This window comes from Perca flavescens, chromosome 6 (genome assembly GCF_004354835.1).
Source record: "Perca flavescens isolate YP-PL-M2 chromosome 6, PFLA_1.0, whole genome shotgun sequence".
Lineage (NCBI taxonomy): Eukaryota > Metazoa > Chordata > Actinopteri > Perciformes > Percidae > Perca > Perca flavescens.
Genome location: NC_041336.1, coordinates 36,596,794 through 36,617,130, shown reverse-complemented (window position 1 = coordinate 36,617,130; position 20,337 = coordinate 36,596,794). Strand labels below are relative to the sequence as shown.

Genomic DNA, 20,337 nt, shown 5'->3' with positions numbered 1-20,337 from the left:
AGTGTTTCACATTTTGTGTGTGTGTGTGTGTGTGTGTGTGTGTGTGTGTGTGTGTGTGTGTGTGTGTGTGTGTGTGTGTGTGTGTGTGTGTGTGTGTGTGTACATACTCTAGTCATAATCAGCCTTACAGTATATTGGTCCAGTTTTGAAAAACACAGTGTGTGTCCTCTGTACAGGAACTAACCAGTTGGGTCAGGACCAATGGCAAGACCTGGGCAGGGTTAGCTCCAATACAGGTCCTTGCCCACAGAAATGAAATTCACACACACACAGATGAAACTTCCTCTACTGAAGTCTGAGTTCAGCTGTTCAGCTCCCAAGTCCTTGCCAAGTACAACGATGGCCATAGAGCATGCTTAAACAAAAACAGAGGGAGAAAGTCCCCAGCATGCGCAGTGTTGCAAACTAAAGATCGATACACAATTAAGTTGACCAATGATTGTCTTTCCACTGGGATTCATTTTCATGAAAGTGAATTTCACAATTCACGACCTTAAAATGTAAAAAAAACTCTTTTCTTCTTTTTGTTTTTTTGTTAGAGATCTGTGTCATCAGTGAACTAGAAGACCTCAGTGCCTCAGTAGATGTCCAGGATGTTTATACAAAGATCAAATGTAAAGTTGGCAGCTTCAACATCGACCACCACAGATGCAGGTAGAGTACATCTCGCACATGTAAACACATATATGCATCCAGGAGTTTTGGTAGCCTTTAAGTCAGCAAGCAGGAATGGCCTTGATGACAATTTGATGTCCAGATAAAATGGCACTGGCAAAGGCATTGGTAAAACTGGGACCCTCCAGTTTAGGGACAGTGTCTCTATCCACCGGGTCACCCTGCTGCACCCACACACTTATGCTCCCAAAGTCCCGGAGTCTAAACACACACTTCACCACCATTACCACTAACACTTTGTCTGTTCCCACTTTTGCTCGTAAGGGTGATTTTTCGGATTATCACCTCGGCGTCATTGTCTTTCCAGACAGCTGTTATAGTGGTTACCACAGACTAACAGGCAGATGGACTGACAGATGGACCAACTGACTAGACGGACGCGCTGAACGTGCTCTAGGCCAACCCAACTCTGACTCACAGAGGAGAGGAGTTCTGTCCGTACGTCAGTCATTTTCTCCCTAGACTGCGGTGTCTGAATCGATTCAAAGAAACATTAACACATTGTTGGGGAGGAAAACCACTGGGCGGTGTTCCACTGCATCCTTATGGTAATCTCTTCCCATGTCAAGTTCCAGTCGAAAATGGGGTAAATTAGCTCCGGGCTCTGAAATTATGAAAGCACATACTACAGCACAGCATGGTGCAACTAAAGCTGTAACTAAAGATTTATTCTTTTTTTTTTCATGCCCTAAACGTTCGTCACATGAATTAAAGGGTAGCCTAATTGAAAATATCTAAATCCTTATTTTTCCTGTATTTATGTTTCCTTGCCTTGATCACATACCTCTGTGATGGAGTCACCAGTTCCAAGTGTGCTCGGTAGAAGTGCCTGAGGTGTTGTTCTGTTCTGAGACCACTTAGCAGGAGGCAATTCCCTCTGTCTCAGTCTGAGGAGATAATGAAACGGCGAGCTGTAACACTCCAGCATGTTGCATCCAGCAGACCATAGTGTTTATAGTTTGTGTGTGTTTTTTAGATCTGTGTGCCTGAATACATATGTTCCTATAAGTGCCTCCTCCTCTGATCCAGCCAGGCAGTGAAAGGGAGATGGACCTTCCTGGGCCCTGCGCCCGTATTGAACCCCATCATTAACAAGCAATGCTCTCACCACTAATATGATAATAGATGGATAGATAATTTGCCAGATTTTAAAATCACCTTAGCCAATGTACAATGTATGTGAGTACAGGTCAGAGAGGGAGTGAGGTGATCGTCTTGCCTTTGAACCTGACCTCCCCGTTTCGCTGTAGTCACTTGATTTATATCCAGGCCACATGTGCTACATACAGTATGGAGTATCAACTTAAGCCAGGACAATGTCAGTGGTTAGACAGTTTTAGAGCGTAAAGGTGTCATGGGTCGTTACATCACACATGCTCTGTTCTCCACAGGTGTGTGTCCAATTGCTTCTGAGACGGAGCCAACCTTAATCTCTTTAGGAGACCTCTATGCCTTCCTAAGTAGATAATTGGTCAATTTTCTTATTTCTAAGTTATTTCAGTTTAATGTGCTTTTAACAACATGGTCTCAACACACTTTTAACCGACCAAAGATCTGGCAGTCAGAAGCTCTCCATCATCCAGGCCAGGTTATAGTCATTGCTGTTTAGGACACAGTGGAGGACCTCTGGGCTCCTGGCCCACTTTACTCTGTATCATCCACATATACAAGAGAGCCCACAGGGGTTGGAGTCCATATTAATCATTCTGAGCAGATAATTGTTAGGTATTTTGTCACCCAGCCCAGGTTATTTGTGTGCAGTAGGTCAGATTAAATCACGCTTGACAGAGAAAATGTCTCATCTGGCCTAAGCTATCTCACCGCTGGAAAATTAATGGAAAGTTAGATAGGGCAGGCAAATATGTGAGGTGAATATTTAATTGAATCCTTGATTGTATCAATATAGGAGGAGGACAGAAAAGTGTGGAGGAGGGAAGGAAAATGACAGGAAAGGAGTCCCCAAGGAATACAAAATAGGTGGGCGTTGAACCCCGTAGGTTTGGGGGCTCTCTAATCATGGAGCAGAGGTGAATTAAAGGGAAACAGAGGCAAGGAGATGATGGGGTGATTGATTCTGTAGGAGGGGCGTCTCCCGTCCAGTGGGAAGTTTAGAAATTAGGAAGCTTCTTCTTCTCCTTATTTTAGCCAGGTCTCCCCTAGCAACCGTGCTCCTTGAACTGTTGTGAAACGCAGAGATGCCCCCCGAGAGAGGACGGCTGGTGACAGTTCACCCTTATTCGCTCCAAGGAGCAGCTCACACAAATTGGAACTGATGTCTTCCAGCTGTTTCGCAAATGGCTTGGAGCGAAGGATGACTGGATGGGAGCAGAGAGAGAGAAAAGAGAGGGCTGATGGGAGAAGTGAAGAGCTGTGGGGGGTCCATATGTATTAGTCACTCTTACAGCAGAGAGGGAGATTACAAAGAGATATTTTACATGGGAACACACAGAAAGACTTGACATACACACAAGATAACTATGCATAAAACACATGCACATGCATACACACTCATGGGTAGGCCTACTTCTCTCAATCAACTTCCAGTATTCTGTTGTAATGAAGAGAGAGTGGGGCTAACGATATGATGCACATGGTGTTGAACCATTCCCATTGTGTTAAGCATTTTGCCATACATGTGTTGTGCATGATTTGGCATCCAAGGCTAACTGTAATAAACCTGTGCATGTATATATATGTGTGTGTTTTATATACTGTAGATTTTGTGTTTATGTTGTGTTGCAAATTGAGAGTGATAATTGTTGTGTCTGTCTTCATTCGTTAACCTCTATTGATGTCTGCTTTACAGGTGCTTTCTGCTTCTTACAGATGGCCACACCAAAACAGAATTATGCATTACATTATTTATGTTTATATAAGTTCCCAAAGTTAGTACGTGTTGCATTTTTATTAATATTTGTATTAACATATATGGTACACGTATAATTTACCTGCATTGAAGTCTCAATGTATGCTGCTGCCAGTTTGATAAAAACATGTTTAGTATCAGCCTTATCTAAATTAAATTTTGTAACTATTGTTGCCATTTAAGAGATATTATCAGTCCCTGCCACAACAGTATGAGTAATCCCAGATGCCCAAGTTAAGCTTGGCCTTGTGTGTCTCTCCAGGCCAGGGCAGGGCTTGCACTCTGGCCACTATGAAGGACTCATTCTGCAGTGCAAGGAGACAGCTGTGGTGAGGCTTCTGCCTGTCCCAGACCAGACATACAGTACTGTAGCAGCCTTGGGCCTCTAAATACTGTGCCTCTGCCATTCTGCTGCTCCTAATCAAGGTCACTCATCTCTGCTCATGCTGGACAGACAGGAAAATAAAGGAAGTCATAAGGAAATCCATTGTTTTTGGCTCTAAAGGAACACACCGACTTATTGGGAATTTAGCTTATTCACCGTAACCCCCAGAGTAAGATAAGTCGATATATAAACTTCTCATCTCCGTGCGTGCTGTAACGCTGTCTGACGGTTCCAGCATTAGCTTAGCCCAGCACAGATCCTGCAGGTAACTGGTTCCAACTAGCCTACTGCTCCCAATTGTGACAAAAGTGACAAAATAACGCCAACATGTTCCTATTTACATGTTGTGATTTGTAGAGTCACAGTGTGTACAAAAAACAACGTAACATGAGACACAGCCGTCTTCTAACAGTAAACAAACCGGGAACTATATTCTCAGACAGGCTTGCTGCGAGCATATCACTCCGCCCAAGTACTATATTCTTCCGCCTGAGAATATAGTTCCCGGTTTGTTTACAGTTAGAAGACGGCTGTGTCTCATGTTACGTTGTTTTTTGTACACACTGTGACTCTATAAATCACAACATGTAAATAGGAACATGTTGGTGTTATTTTGTCACTTATTCGGAGCAGTAGGATTGCTGGAACCATTCACCTGCATGTTTTGTGCTGGCCTGATGCCGCTGGAGCCGTCAGACAGCCTTACAGCACGCACGTAGATGAGAAGGGTATGTATCGACTTGTCTTACTCTGGGGGTTACGGTGAATAAGCTAAATTCCCAATAAGTCGGCGTGTTCCTTTAACACAGGGTGTCCACAAATGTAATAATTTGATGCACCCTAAAATGATCACGAAAAACAGAATTAAATTACAAATAAATTCAATAAACAGAATAACATTCCCCTGTCTCTCCAGTGGCTCTGATTCGCTAAAAAAAAAAATCAAGCCAATGAAATCTGTTGACAACCGTTCTTCTGCGCGTGTGTGTGTGTGTTTGTGTGTGTGTGGGGTGGGGAGGAGACGAGACAAGGACATGGACCTCCTTTCTTTTGTTAATGAAATCTTATTCTGGTGATGGTCTTATACTGGTACCTAAAAAAATGAAAATGTGTTGGATAGAGCAGAGTTTACATTATTGAAGCAGTAAGCAATAATGAATTTACACTAGATAAAATGATAAAATGCATCAAATTTTCTCTGCAGTGTTGTGTACAGGTCAGGGAGGTGCAGTGGGTAGAAAGCAAAAAACGCCAGGATTTGAGGTAGAGTGACACCTCTTCCTGCAGCTCTCCCCTCTCTGAAATGACCTGTGATTGGCCAAAGTCTCCCACCACAGGCTACATTTCCTAAAGCCTGAAAACAGAGCGGGGATGCTGAAGTCTAGTTTTCTCTCAGACCACTTGAATTACAATATGCTAAAAAATGATTATGGAATTTTTTTTATGACGCCATTAACAAATTGTCCACCACAATTTTAAGTGCCTTTGAATTGTACTTTTTTTTTCATTCAAAATACTGCTCATCCCAGAATTAAACAGTTGCTTCAGTGCTCTTATTACTGGATAGTATAAGACCATTCCACGATATGTCAGCTGGTTTAAGCTGGTGCAACTTCCTTTGGTTTTAATCAGTGTACTCTATATTTCATTTTTCCAAAATGATCTTGAGGTTTCATGCTTTTCTTTTTCTTTTTTCCTTCCCTTCTGTACATATGCAATTCTCTTCTTTGCCCCCTCCCTGTAATTTCTTGCCTTCTCTGTCCCTTTCTGCATCTACCTTCTCTCTCTCTCTCTCCTTCCCTCTCTTCACCTCCAGTACGGAGGAGGGTGTTCAGAGCTCGGGCAGCTGTGGAGGAGTGGTACTCTCTTGCACTGACAAGCTGAACAGACGCACTGTGTTGGTTCGACCCGTCAGCAAGCAAGAATCTTTCAGCCACTTCTCTGGCTTTTTCCCTCCTGTAAGAATCTAGCTCTTTTCCTTTTTAGTTGACTCTGCTTAACCTCCATTAACAGTGGCTTAAAATAATTCTGTGTGCTCCTTAGAGAGGTTTCAGAAGCCAGTGCTTTAATTTGGTTTTAAACAATGTTGCGTTCAAATTGTGTTTAAATAGTCATTTAAGTCACAGTCACATCTTAATATAATTAATTTCATAATGCTGTAAAGGAAAAAAATCTCTATGGGTAGTTATATAAAACACACTTAAACTCTGAGGAAAGTACTCTAAACTTATTTTTTTATGTATTTACTTACATTTTGTTACAGAATGTCTCCCAAAAGGGTGCAGATTTTATACTTTTAAGTCCACTGTTACTAGCTGTTTTTGCAGACTTTACATCATGTCTTTAAACGGATCTGGCTTTCTTTTAATCATGGAACAGTTGGAGATTATTTTCTTTTACTTAATGGGTGTTTAAGTGATTTTTACCTTTTGTAAATCACACACGACATTGATGTCTGTCTTTTCTGATAAATCAGAAATAATTCAGCCTCAGAATTCAGCTGCAGTCAAAATGTACAGTCATGTAAAACAATTATGACACCCATGCTAAAGTTGACTAAAAAGAGGAATAAAAAAATCATCTTTTGCAAATTGATCTTAATGCTTTAATTAAAAAAATGAGGAAAAATCCAATCTTTAAGGACACCAATTTTCTTTGTGAATGAATAATGTATTGTAAATAAATAAATTTAAAATACAGGGGGCGTAAGTCAGTACACCCCTATGTTAAATTCCCATAGAGGCAGGCAGATTTTTATTTTTAAAGACCAGTTATTTCATGGATCCAGGATACTATGCATCCTGATAAAGTTCCCTTGGCCTTTGGAATTAAAATATCAGGATGTATAGTATCCTGGGTCCATGAAATAACTGGCCTTTAAAAATAAAGATCTGCCTGCCTCTATGGGAATTTAACATAGGGGTGTACTGACTTGATTATTTTTTTATTCCTTTTTAGTCAACTATAGCATGGGTGTCCTAATTTTTTCAAATAACTGTATGCATCTCATAAAGTTGGCTGATTTGAGGATCCAATCTAATTTACTGCACAGAATATGAATACATTTGCTCTGGAACCCTTTTTTAGCGATTAGCTTCAGCTTGGCTTTTTTAGAGTTGTACAGTGTATGGAAACACATAGAGCTGTTTTTTTGGCTGAGGTTAAGTCGTTTCCTTTAAATAGAGTACTGTTGAAAGTAAAAGCAATCTGGCCCAGTTTTTTGATAAACATTTTAGTTGAGGCATTTAGTTGGAGCATGTTTGCTCTACATGTATTTATATTGTAAAATCTAGAGTTATGTTATTTGTTAGCCAGGCTTAACCCTCATCCAAGAAATCAGACCAAAATAACACTGAACAGGTTAAGTATTTTTTTCTGCCATTGTTCTGTGCAATGATACCTATCATCATTGTGATTTGTCCTGTCTGACCACTGGCCAGACGGCAGCCAAGGTCCTCGAGGGCTCTCACCAGCAGCACGGCTTCCTGTCGATTACCTACACCCAGGCTGTCACCAAAAATGTCCGTCACAAACTCACCACCCGGCCAGAGCGGCCCACACGGAGCGGCGCTACCACTGATCCGCTGGCAGACAGCTCACCTCAGTACCTGAGAGAAATCCTGCTGACAGCCCAGCCCTTTGATGTGGTGCTATCCTGTCCCTTATTGGCTACTGTAGCAGGGGTGTTCCAGGTAGAAAAAAAAGTGTCTGTCAGTTCCTATAACTGTGTAGTATGTCAGTGCTTGAGCCATATGGAGACTCAACAACAAAACATATATTTTTCATCGACCTTGAAAGCAATTTTAGATGAATTTTGCAGTAATTTGGCAAACCTTGTAATATACAGTAGGTATATAGTCTCCGTCAAAGGAAATAAACATTTTGAATTATTTTATAAATGATTTTAAATGAATGGAAGAAATATATTGTACCATTTAAAACCCTTTAGGATAAATTAAATTGTGTACTCTAATGAGGTACAATTTTATCTTAAACTTGCACATTTCGATGCAGTTTATTAGGCTACTCCATGATTAGGATTTATTTACTTTTATGTTATTTGAACCAGCAATTCAAACTTATGATTGAGATCTTATTAATGCATTATTTCAATTTATTGTTTGATGTCTTTTCAGGCTAAGATACCAAGACGCTACAGAGAGCGTGGGAAGTCAGCAGGTCAACCAATGAGAAGCCACACACTGACCTCTCGATGTTTGCCTCTCATGTACATCAACACCAGCGTGATCAGGGTCTTCTGCCCCGGGCCACAAGACAAACATACCGCATCAGGTTAGACAACCACTTGTCGTTTTTGAATACACACTTGTGTTTTCAGTATTATGTCACAGGCTGTGTTTTGGATTCTGTGGTGCCTGTATGAAAGTCCCTGCCAGGGCCAACCAGACATAGCAGAGCCGCCATAACATTATTCTCAGAATGTCATAGATGGAGGCTTGTTGTATAGTGGTATATATAATAGTGGTAAGGCTATGTGTGTGTGTGTGTGTGTGTGTGTGTGTGTGTGTGTGTGTGTGTGTGTGTGGGGGGGGGTCACTTTTCTCAACGCTTTTTTAAATTCATGGTCATTAAACCTAATTTAAATGGCATTATACCTAATCTTTTAGTTAAAAAAAGCCGAAATTATGCATTTTTTGACTAATAGTTAAGATCAGAGGATGCTGAGTGAATCACAGACTGTTGTATGTCAAACTTTAGTCACACAATTTAAAACAATTTAAAAAAAAAATTCAAATGCTATAAATTTGAAAAAAGCACCCAAAATTCAATGAAAGTAATCAATGAATTGTACCTGCGAAGATTGTTAAATGGGTTCCATACAATGTACATCACGCATCCATATTATTTTTGGGCAATTTGGTTGTAAGAAACCCATATTTCTGATATAAAAAACTTTGAAAACGGGTCAAATTTGACCCTAGGACAACACCAGGGTTAAAGATATAATATGCAGGATTTTACTAAAACACAATTTAAAATAATCCCTGTCAATCATCACTTATGACCCACTAAAAGTGTGTGGCGGTGTCTGTATGCAGAGACCCTGCCCTCTGCCTGTATTTTCTCTTTTCTTCTTTTATTTCTGTGTGCGGGACGTTTATGGGTGTCAGCAAAGAGATTTTGGGCCCCACATACCCCAAGGCAATAACAGCGTGCAGGTTGGGCAGTCCATTCTCATTCCCAGATACCGCACTACTGCTGCTTTGTCACACCCCTCGGCTTCTCATACGACGCACAAGTTTAACCAACACAGCCAGGATTAAGCTCTAAATTTACACAAAATTTGGCAATGTGTGGCACCTTCCCCCTGAGGTGTGGGTGTGTTTGTTTGTCCTCTCTACATTCACTCTCTAGCTTGCTCGACCGCTGCTGCTCTCTCTCTCTCTTGAGCCGGGGAGGAGGGGCCAACTTTGAACAATGTGTGTTTGAAAACCATTAGCAATACATCATACATAGTATACCTTTTATATATGTTTACAGTGTATATACAGTATATAGCACCATTGCCCAAGGGGACATTTCCTTTGAGCACAATAAAGTATATCTTATCTTTTATGTACATATGTTCCTCCATATTGAGTGTTTTGGATGTTGTGTCTGCGTGTGTCCCACTAGATCCCCAGGTGAAAAAAAGAGGACACCCTGGTCTTAAAGCTGGGCTCCCTCAGCATGGCTCCTCAGGCTGATAACCCCCTGACCCGCACTGTGCTGCGAAAAGACATCTACCAGTAAGACAAACTCTCTTCTCACTACAACCTCTCTGCTAAATTGACATTATGTACAGACAAATCAAACCTCTTCCCCAATTCCAAATAACATTGCATAAACAGCGTATTGATATTGCTATTTTCTCTTCTCTTCTGTTGGCACATAATGTATATTAATCCTCAGTTTCTCCACCTTAAGATGATGTGCAAGATATCTTTTAACTTCTGTTATAATATCATTACTCACAGCTTTACCACATGTGTCTTTTAAACAAACACCGCTGGTTGTATTAGCCCACCACAAAACTTTCTGTTTGACCACAGTTCATCAACGGTTCCATTCAAATTTCTCTGACCTCAAGTCACACTCCATAAAACCTGTTGTGAGGCGTGTGTGTGCGCGTGTGCGTGCGTGCACGTGCGCTAGGGTACACAGTGAGTGACAGCGCCACATAGTGGTAAGCTGCCCCAGCAAGGACAGAGAGCAGTGAGTGACACCTTGGGGGTCTGCTGGGCCCTCCAGCTGAAACACAAGACTGTTGACACAAGCCCCCCGTGCCATGTGGATCAAAGCAACTAGGCAGGGAAAATCTGGACTTCTGAGGGAAATAGCGCTGCGCAAAACACATTTTCCTGCTACAGGCAGCTAAAAGAATCTGGATTGTGTCATAGCTTCTTCAAAATCGCAGCCCCACAGCTTGTTGTGCGTGTGTGTGTGTGTGTGTGTGTGTGTGTGTGTGTGTGAGAGAGAGAGAGAGAGAGAGAGAGAGAGAGAGAGAGAGAGAGAGAGAGAGAGAGAGAGAGAGAGAGAGAGCAGTTGTGTGAATGGGCAGATATAAAGCTGGCAAACACATGTAATGAGGGAGATAAAAGTGGTGCCAAATGCTTTGTGCAGCTGCAAGAGAGATTTGAGCTGACACAAGACTTGAAGTGGAGGGGGGAAAAAAGAAGGTGGACAACAAAAAGGAGAGGAGAGGCCACTTTAGGTTTCATTGCTGCCTTCAGTTGGTGGAAGTGTTATATGCTGGGAGATTACATGGAGCAGGGAGGCAGAGGGGGTCTATGCCTTTGGGCATGCCTGACAATCTGTAACCATCAAGGCAAGATGGAGAGGAATACCACACTCTAACGTTTCTTCCAGAGTACCCGCGCTATCTCCCTCCCAGTCTCTAATTTACTTCTTTGATGTATTGGAGCAAAGATTGTATTGATCAGTAACCATAGCTACTGTTTTGCAGAGACTTTTGGGGGTACTTTTTTTGTTTGTTTTTTTTATCCCCACTAGATCTAAACACTGTACTGGCCTAAAATGTTTGCTCTTTGTTTTTGTACAAGTTAGTACAGCTAATGGGTAGTAACTACTCTGTTTCCATGGAAACTGTGCCTGGATTTATTTTTGTTGACATGTTGGCCATGTTGTTATCGTGTCAGATGATAAATGATCTTGTGGGCATGGAAAATAATCTGGAGTTTTTCTCAGACTTTCGCCCCAAAAACCAGTTAGACCAGCCATGCAATTTTACCCCATGTTGGCCCGTAATGTTCTGCCTGTGGTAGTTAGTGGCTCTGTGGCTGTGGTGCCCACATCTGCTCATAGACATAGATTGCCTCGCACACCACTCCACCCTGGCCTGAACACTCACTCACGCCGCCATGTTGCTCCGCGGCGCTGTGGAGATAGGTCTGGCAAAGCGAGACTAGCATGTAGCCCTCCACACGCACATAGTCATTCAATATACAAAGTCCACACATGCACTTACAAACACAATAAGTTGCCTACACTCATGCATTCACACCAAAATGTGCAATGAACACCACCACATACTGTACCTATGCACACAGAAAATACACATATACATACTCTGTCACAAACCGTAGCAGCAGACATGGCCATGTGTACAAACACACCCACATTCACTCACCCCCTTAACCTCTACACACAGAAGCCAAGAGTCACCACTTCCCTCTCTGCAGCGAAACCCAGGAATTATGTCCAACCACTCTCTGTGTTCATTCTGCCATGTCTAACCATGCATTATCCTCACCACCTTCCCTGTTCACATCTGCCCTCCAATTTAGGATGATCACACTTCTGAGTCACATGATTGATAACCCTGAGATCAGGGACTTGTTGACATACCATTACAAGGCACTGTTATGTGCTTTATCAGTGCTGAATTTGACTTTGTGCGCTCCCCCAAGTCGTATAGACAAAGTCAATGTGAGAGTCTGTAATCATCCAAACCAATGTGTGTTTACAATCCTTTACAAATTGTGGCTATAGGAAAACATATGTCTGTGAGTGCCAGTAGCCATTTGCTACAATTCTGTTTAAAGCCCACCACTAATTACATCCGTTATCATAATTGAATGACTGATCTAAGCAGCCATGCTGTTATTGTCTACTGTACATGAAATGATTGCCTCACAATGTCTAAAAGCAGGATTTACTGTAATGCCACCTTGTGAGAGAAGACAAGAGCGAAGGCTAAAATAGCGCGCGTATGTAAACATCCTGACAGAGCATGTATTGATACTGTGTTTCTGACACACTTCAAAGCTCCTCAGCTTCCCTTTCAGCCTCAACATTTTTAAGGTACAGTGTGTATTTATCATTTGGAGTAGATAGATTTCTTCAAAGCAGGTAAAATAAACCTGTTTGACTGTAAAGCTGTAGAGCCAAGTTGATATCCACCACCAGGTTCATTTGGTAACCATTAACACTATTTCATTTGATCTTGTGATGTCGAATGTTGTTTCCCTGAAGGACTAGGTCCCCAGCGGCTTCTTTCACTGAGCAGGAATTATGACACAGAGCTGCAGGCTTCCCCTCTTTCTCCCTCTCCATCTTCAGCTACAAGGCCGCTGTCAAATTACACAGCTGAAATCATTTTCCTGTCTTGAAAAAGTGGGCTTTTTCAAAGTACATGAGCGCCGGCCCAGGGAATGTCCAGTATGCATTCAGCCCTGACTTTCTTGTGGTTGGGCCCTCTGTAAAATCTCCGAGATCTTTTACTCCCCACTCCTATTTCCTCTCATTTTCTCTCATTTCTCCTTTTTCCAATGAGATTCTTTTCACTTATGGGACACTTAATTGAAAGCTTCTTGTATGCTGGGGTGAACGAGGAGCGCTCTTTCAAGTACCATGTGGAGATTTAGTGTACGTTATTTAAAGGCAGAGAGACGCATGTTAAAATGTCTAGATGGGAGGGTTAAAACATGACATCAGTTTGCTAATCTCGTGGTTGTTTTAAAAACACTATTTTTTTTTAGCTAATTTCTTTTTAGAAATAAATCAAATAGTTTTGGTTGCCTTAGTTCATTTGTAGTTAAAGATTTTTATGTACTTAAAAACAAAGGGAATATATAAATACATTAAATCTTTTTATATTTAATGCAACTAAAGCTCCAAAATCCATACATATTGTATTATCTAAACAATTAAAAGTTTTTTTTTTGTACAAAAGTTTAAATGATAAAAAATTAACTTGACCTTCTTGCATATATGTATGTCCCTCAACTCTGTGTGTGTGTGTGTGTGTGTGTGTGTGTGTGTGTGTGTGTGTGTGTGTGTGTGTGTGTGTGTGTGTGTGTGTGTGTGTGTGTGTGTGTGTGTGTGTGTGTGTCTTAAAATATCCTGCACATTTCCCGACATCCCCACACCTAGATGACACAGCTTTAGATTCCGTCACATACTCGGTTACCTCATGGTGAGACTGAGGGAGCATCCCACTGCCGCAAAATATGTTTTTTTGTTTTGAGTAGTGCACATGCCTGTGTTTCTACGGTAACGGCAGACACGGCTGCTGTGTCAGTGGTGATGCAGAGCCAAGTCAACATGATGTGGCTGTATCAATGGACTATGTCTTATTTCACTCCCTCCTCTTGTGTCTTTTTCTCATGCACTTTCCAAAATGTGTCTGTTCTTACTCCCTACTTTCTTTTTCTGGTGTTTATAACCCACTCTACCTCTTAAGCAGTAATATACTCTCATCACCTAACTTCTTATTATCCTTATTTTCTTCACATTTTTTGATTGCTGTATCTTTTTTATTTATTCTATCTTTTTTTCTTATCAGCAGTTTTTTTCTATCTACTCCCCTTCTTCTCCTCACTCTTTCTCTATCCTTCCTTATGTCCATCTTCATTTTTTCCTTCCTTTCTTCCTTTCTGTCTTCCCTTTTCCTAACTTTCTGGGCAGATTTTGATATTTCATCATGTAAAAATCAGGAGAATTGACACTCCAGGAGATCTACAGGGAGAGGGGCAGGGAAATCAAAAGGGTTGGCAAGCAGGGAATGCATATTTGATCATTTATCAGAATCATATTATTTATATCTGATATGTCTTCAATATAATTAATAATAGATTATCAGGGTGTTTTCTTGCAAGATTTGCTCGGTTTTGCGAAAGAAATCTGTACAATTGCTCAACATTGGCCCGAGGAAGCAGGCAACATGAGGAAGCAGGTAGCGCTTCAGCGGCCCGGTAAAAGATAACAAGTGTCTATTTGCACCCCCGGTACGAATAGCCTTGGCCACACAGCTGAGCTATTCACACCCTGTGACATAACAACAAAAACATTTTGCTCGCGTGCACCGAAATCATGGCAGACGTTCATCTTCCATGACTGCAGAAATTGACATATTAGGAAAGTTTTGTCTCTAAAGTTTATAACAGTTGAATTTCTAGCGGAAAATGGATACTACAGTTGCACTTTCTGTCTTCAGTGAAAGCATACAACCATTAGTTTGTTAGTTACTACCTATTTTTTTTATACAGTATGATTACCTAGCAACTGAGGCTTGAAGACACCAAGTGGTAAACAGTTGTACAACATTCTGTAAGAACTGCTAGGTGAGTGGTTAGAACACCGCGCTTTGGTTTGGGAGTCTGGAGTTTGATTCCCCGCTGAGGTGATGTTGTTTTTTTCATTTTGGATTGGATAATTTGCATGCAATTGCGCAAGTCAGGGCCCGTGAATGCAAATTTTTTTTGCAGTGTGGTAGGGGAAGACTCATGAATATGCCTGCTCTGGTTGGGTTGGTTAGGTTTAGGCAAAAGGAGTGGGATTGGTTATGGTTAGGGTAAGAATGTCAGGGCGATAATATTCCAAAAAGGTGTAATACATGAGTAGTATGGATAACTGTGTGTAAATATATGCTAAGGTACTGTAAATGCACAGGGGTTCAAATAGCATACATTGATATTTGTACCAGAGGGGGTATTAATAGAACACATTGCTGTGTGCACCGGCAGGGTTAGAATAGCATTAATTTCTAATTGCACCAGGGTACGAATAGCATACACTGCTAATTGTACCAGGGGTGCAAATAGCCTCACCCCAAAAGATAAACTACGTTTATCATTGTTTTAAGCCCCCAACATCTCCTTCCAGGCAGCGCTGCCAGGAAGGCACTAGGATTAGGCTATGGTTAGGGTTAGGTGCCTTGAAATCAACGGTCGCAGCGCTGCCTGGAAGGAGACGTTGGGGGCTTCAAACACCATCGAGCATAAACTACTCAAATAACAAAAAGCGACAGAGCTTTCTACATGTTTATACTTGTTGTCAGTTGTATTTTTTAAGTATTGGCTTTTTTTCCCCCCGCAAAGGTTTTATTGCACTTACTTAGGCTACAGTTGTCTCGCATTGCCAGACCTTCCTCCACAGCGCTGCAGACGAGGGTCTGGCTAGTACACACAGCATTCCGCGATGAGATAAAAATGTGCTCTGGTTTATTGGCATTTCTTTAAACCAATCACAATCGTCTTGGGCGGCGCTAAGTGCCACACGGAGCCACGGTGCCGCTGGAAAATAGTCTCAGGAAGGAACTTGTTTTGGTGGAACATGTGTACGTTCAAAAGTTGTTTTAGTCGTGCAACAGAAAACTCAGATTGGACAGATAGTCTAGCTAGCTGTCTGGATTTACCCTGCAGAGATCTGAGGAGCAGTTAACCATAGTCCTCAGAAATCCACCGGAGGTTAGAACGCCAACACAAAGAAAGAGGAAGGGGACGGACATCCGGCGGAATTTCCGCCTGTGCCTGAACAATCCCGGAAGTGGAACGTCTTCAATATAGACGTAGGCTACTGTAACTACTAGTTGTCTCCACTGCGGCCTCTCTGATCTGCTATGCGCTGTGTGTGTGTGTGTGTGTGTGTGTGTGTGTGTGTGTGTGTGTGTGTGTGTGCGTGTGTGCGTGTGTGCGTGTGAGCTCAGCTGAGGCCCAATTAATACTGGGTTTCGGTACCCATCCCTAAATAAAATGATGATTTTTTTCTGTTCATGCCCTCTTTGACCCTTCTCCAATTTTGTCATTTTCCTTCTCTTTTTTTGCTCTTGCAAGCTTTTTATTTTTGGCTGCAGCATACAGTATGTATATAATATAATATGTATAACTAAATAGCTCTTTTTCATACATCCATCCATTACTTTCCGCTCTTTCACACCTTCGGATGTCACGTTTACCCTCCGTGTCTCTTTTTCAATTTGTTTTCTCTCTGTCTCCATGTGTATTTGTTATGTTCGTCCTGTCTTGCTTTTTCTTCTCGCTCTAGTGTTGGTTAGACTGGTCCCCGTCCCAGCAAACTGTGGTCAGTACAGTAAGCCGCTTATTGCTGTTGAATGGCTGCCTGGTTGAACCCACATATATGTCCTAATAAGTGGTTGTGATGGGGATCTCCCCCTCCACAGATAAACACAGCCCACTGAAGCCAGGACCCTGCCTGTTACCAATAAAACTCCCTGGCACTAAGTTATATGCACCCTTCTCCTCTGGTAACATCCTTGTATTGGGCGTGTATGTGTGGATACAGGGATATACTGGGGGGAGGGCCCAAATAGATGCTAGAATGAATAGGTGTGGATGTGGGGAGGGACCCATTTCTACAGGGCCCAGAATGTTGTGATACGCCCCTCTACCTGACAGTAAATGATTGAATTAGTCAGAAGCTTTTGGCAGAGCAGTTGTATTTCTGTTTGACTTCTAAATTGATCCATGTTTTACAATATTCATTAACAAGATAAAATGGTTTAGCTGGTAACTCTACTGCATTGACTGCCTAACTAGACCTTGACTAAATAACTGTTTGTTTCACATTATAACATTTTGGGTGCTCAGTTCAGTCGTCCTGACAAACTAATGTACCCTTGGCATACTATAAAACCTACGAGTTAATATGAACTAACTATAAGTTAACTATGCAGTTTGCAATTGTGGTTAATTGTCACTCTGTAGCTAACATGGTATTTGTGAGAACTGTCATTACACTCTAGATTTCGAAAAACGGCTTTTCATATACAACTTAATTACAATAATGTATCCAGATAGATGAATGGAAAGAAGTCAGTCGAACTAAGTGGCCTTGGTTACTATGAACACTGAAATTATGATGTATTTTCTTTTATGTATAGATCAGATCCTGTCTTCTACTGTAATCACCATTGTTAGATTTCACCGTTTGTTCATTCAGTAGTAGCAGATGTAATACTTTTACTGCCTCTATTGAGGCTGTAGGAGTAAAGGCAAAGTGTGGAATAAAGCTGCTTATAGGCCCTCAGCACATCAGCTCTGTTCAAAGGTGCAGACCTGTCACAGCGTCAGCAGTCACCTCAGTAAATTCACCAGCGGTCACTTGGGTTCACATGCTGCTGCTGTGCTAGTAGTAGGATTAGGAGACCCTGTGAGTTTTATGCATTCTAATCTCTTGTCCTCACATTGGGGCAAAACACTGAATGATCCTCTCAGGCGTCTGTATGACAGCTGCGGCTCTCCTACTTTCTTTTCTTTTCATTTTTTTATGCTCTCAGCTGGCCTCCCTCTTTCTTGTCTTCCTCCTCATCTTTCTTTTCCTCATAAAACCCAGAGTTCCCAGCAAATGATTCATTAGATGCTTCAGTGCACACTTGCCTCATCACTCACTTTAGTCGGCTGCCAAGTGCCCCATTTCCCCGTTTGTTTACACCAGCAAAAAGTGCGCCGGCTTTGCTTCGCTGACGCAGCGGAGGAGAGAAGCTGCTCAGGCCACACACGGTGACACTCAGGACCTACACTTATATACACTGATTTAGGAGTTGCTTTAAAAACTTCCCTGGCTGCTGAGCAGGTTTAATGATAAACTCCTTTCAGAGGCAGTGGTGGCAATGATCGTAATATCTGTATCACCACATAAAAAAAAAAAGGATTTTAAGCTGCCAATGCAGAGCAGCCTGGATGATGAGAAGTTTTGTAACAGTAGTGCTGAAAGGAGTTATGTTGTAAAACTTCTCAATGTATCCCTGCTGCTGTAGTACTTTGCTACTCAGTGCTTTGAGTATGCAGAGTAGCATTTTAGAACAGTAAAAGTGGTGTCTGTGGGGATTACCCAGCCAGACACGTGCCTTTTAAATCAAAGTTCCCTTTATCTATTTTGGTCTCTACTTTTATAATCAGAGGATCTAAAATCTCAACTCTACACTCTTGCTATTCTAAATTTTATCTTTTGTGAAAATATGCCAGTGTGTCATTATCACAGAACTGTAGACAAAACCAAACCAACTTAGTAAATCTCTTTTAATTGCATTGGTGCTTGTTTGGCTAACTAGCTGTTCTGATCTTTTAGTTGCTTCATGTGAGTATATTGACTTAAATATATGTTATTACAGCAATCCATTTTGATACTAACCACTTGTCTTACAGTGAGTATAGTTATTTTGTGTTAAATGCAAATGTCCAGTTATCATCATGTAATTCAGTAGTAAAAAGCTTTTAGGGCAGAAAAGGGGGAAATGGCACTCAGCCAGGAGAGTTTGTTGAACCTGAGCCAGCCAACAGAGAAGTCCTATAGTAGACCCACCCAGCAGTCAAACACATGTGAAGTGGCTGATAGTGCAACATATTTCGTCAACGAGAATGGCTCTGAGGGCTCCTGAGGCCGGGGCTTCAGTCCTGCTGTGCTCATTTTGGGCCTGGGAGTCTGAGGAAGGAGACGAGAGATGATTAGAGCTAGACCTGTCTTGGTGAACTGTAAATCATTTAGCTCCATTTGTTTCTCTCCCTTTTCTTTTAAACCTATTTTCTACTCTCTCACTTTGGATGTACACCCGTGTTTTCCTTCTCTTTTACAGAGAAAGAAGATAAAATAAGCAAGGATTGGAGGGTCAGCCAGAATAAACATTGTTTTTTTGTCAGTCCAGCAAATGAAACACCTGGTGCTGGTAAACGCAGAGGACATATTTCACATTGCCTTGACACTCAGGATTAATGCAACATCAAATTGTTTTAAGAATGGGGACAGCTGCTACCCAGAGTGAATCATACGCCCCTTTTTATTAAAGTTTGCCCAAGAATTTATGTTTTGAATCCGACAGGATAGCCTTCGCAGAGCCGGCAGTTGAGACTGGGAGCGGGCTCGGTGGGGCTCATGTTGAAACAGCCCTCAGACAACGTGTCGTAATGTGCTCAGAAAGTTTAGACACTGAATACTGCTGTGGCTTTGAGGCAGAGTATTTCCCTCTTCACCTTTTTTTTTTTTTTTCTTCTTCATCTTTTGATGAAATAATATTTGTCATTCTTTTCAGTGGGAACCAGTGTGACAGATCAATTTCTCTGTCTCCCAGATGATACAGGGAACATACTGTATCATATGGCATTGAAGTTGATTTCCTGGAAGGCTCGAAAATGCCATTTGCCTCTTCAGACATAAGAGAGAGAGAGAGAGAGAGAGAGAGAGAGAGGGAGAGACTTAGTTTGTGTTTGTGGAGCTAATGTCTCGAGAGCAGAACAGAGGAAACCAGATGAACGTTAGTGGATTTGATCTTTAAACTGTTAACCAGAGTACCTTACCGCTGTGTTCAATCAAGTCAACTACTCGGTTTAAGGCTATCAGTCTTTTTAAGGGTGTACTCCACGCTGACCGCCAGCCGTCCCTCTTTCTGTCTGACAAGAGGCCCTCGAACAGACTAATAAGTAAAGTTTATATGGATACTGAATAAAATCGGTGATTTATAGCTGTATCTATTTACCTATATATCATATTGTATCTTTATCATCTCTCTTTCTGTCCCTCTAATTCCACTTATCCAACATTGAAGAGATTTTGACCGCAGCTCTACACTTTGTGTTTAGCTGGCAGTGTCTTGTGCTGTATATGAGTAGGGAGCTGTATACAGTGTCTTGTGTGCTGTGTTGTGGTGTCTGCTGACTTCTGTGTACAGCCTGTGGTTCATTCCATAAATAGCTGTGGCCTCTGTGATGTTATTCTCAGGCCCTCTGCTCTGTGAGAAGATTGCACCACAACACTTGTATTTCTCAGCCTGCAGTTAGAGGTTTAGGGGGATTAGGAGGGAGAAAACCCCAGCCTGGGCTCTGCGTTACATTTTTATGGCCATTTTTATGCATATGATTCCGATGTAATGTGCAGAGAAGAGGGAGAGAAGGGGGTATTAGAACTCACCGCAGGGGAATCAAACAAGTTAACCACAACTTATTTTCCCTCTCTTTTTTTTGGCACTAAGTGGAGGGGCTATTGGGAAGGCCATGTTGACTAGTTGGTCCATTGGTCCAACACTTTGATCCAGCCTGAAATATTTTAATTACTTTTGGATATCCATGATATTTGGTATGGACATCTATGGTTCAAAGAGGGTCAATTCTAGTCATTTTGAGAATACCTCCATGTTTCTTGTGGTGGCACCATCAGG

The 20,337-nt window shown here is 41.7% G+C and overlaps 1 protein-coding gene across 3 annotated transcripts in view; it reads left to right on the top strand.

Annotated features, from left to right (window-relative positions):
* Window positions 1-20,337, top strand: part of vps13b (vacuolar protein sorting 13 homolog B) — a 372,345-nt gene that overhangs the window by 209,620 nt on the left and 142,388 nt on the right. Inside the window, exons 27-31 of one of the 3 annotated variants that reach the window (XM_028581593.1) lie at window positions 540-654; window positions 5,743-5,884; window positions 7,367-7,618; window positions 8,063-8,219; window positions 9,583-9,676. In XM_028581593.1, coding sequence (XP_028437394.1) covers window positions 540-654; window positions 5,743-5,884; window positions 7,367-7,618; window positions 8,063-8,219; window positions 9,583-9,676 — 760 coding nt within the window. Of the gene's footprint in view, window positions 1-539; window positions 655-3,803; window positions 3,871-5,742; window positions 5,885-7,366; window positions 7,619-8,062; window positions 8,220-9,563; window positions 9,677-20,337 lie in introns of all 3 variants that reach the window. The other 2 variants (XM_028581590.1, XM_028581591.1) reach the window with 2 other exon arrangements.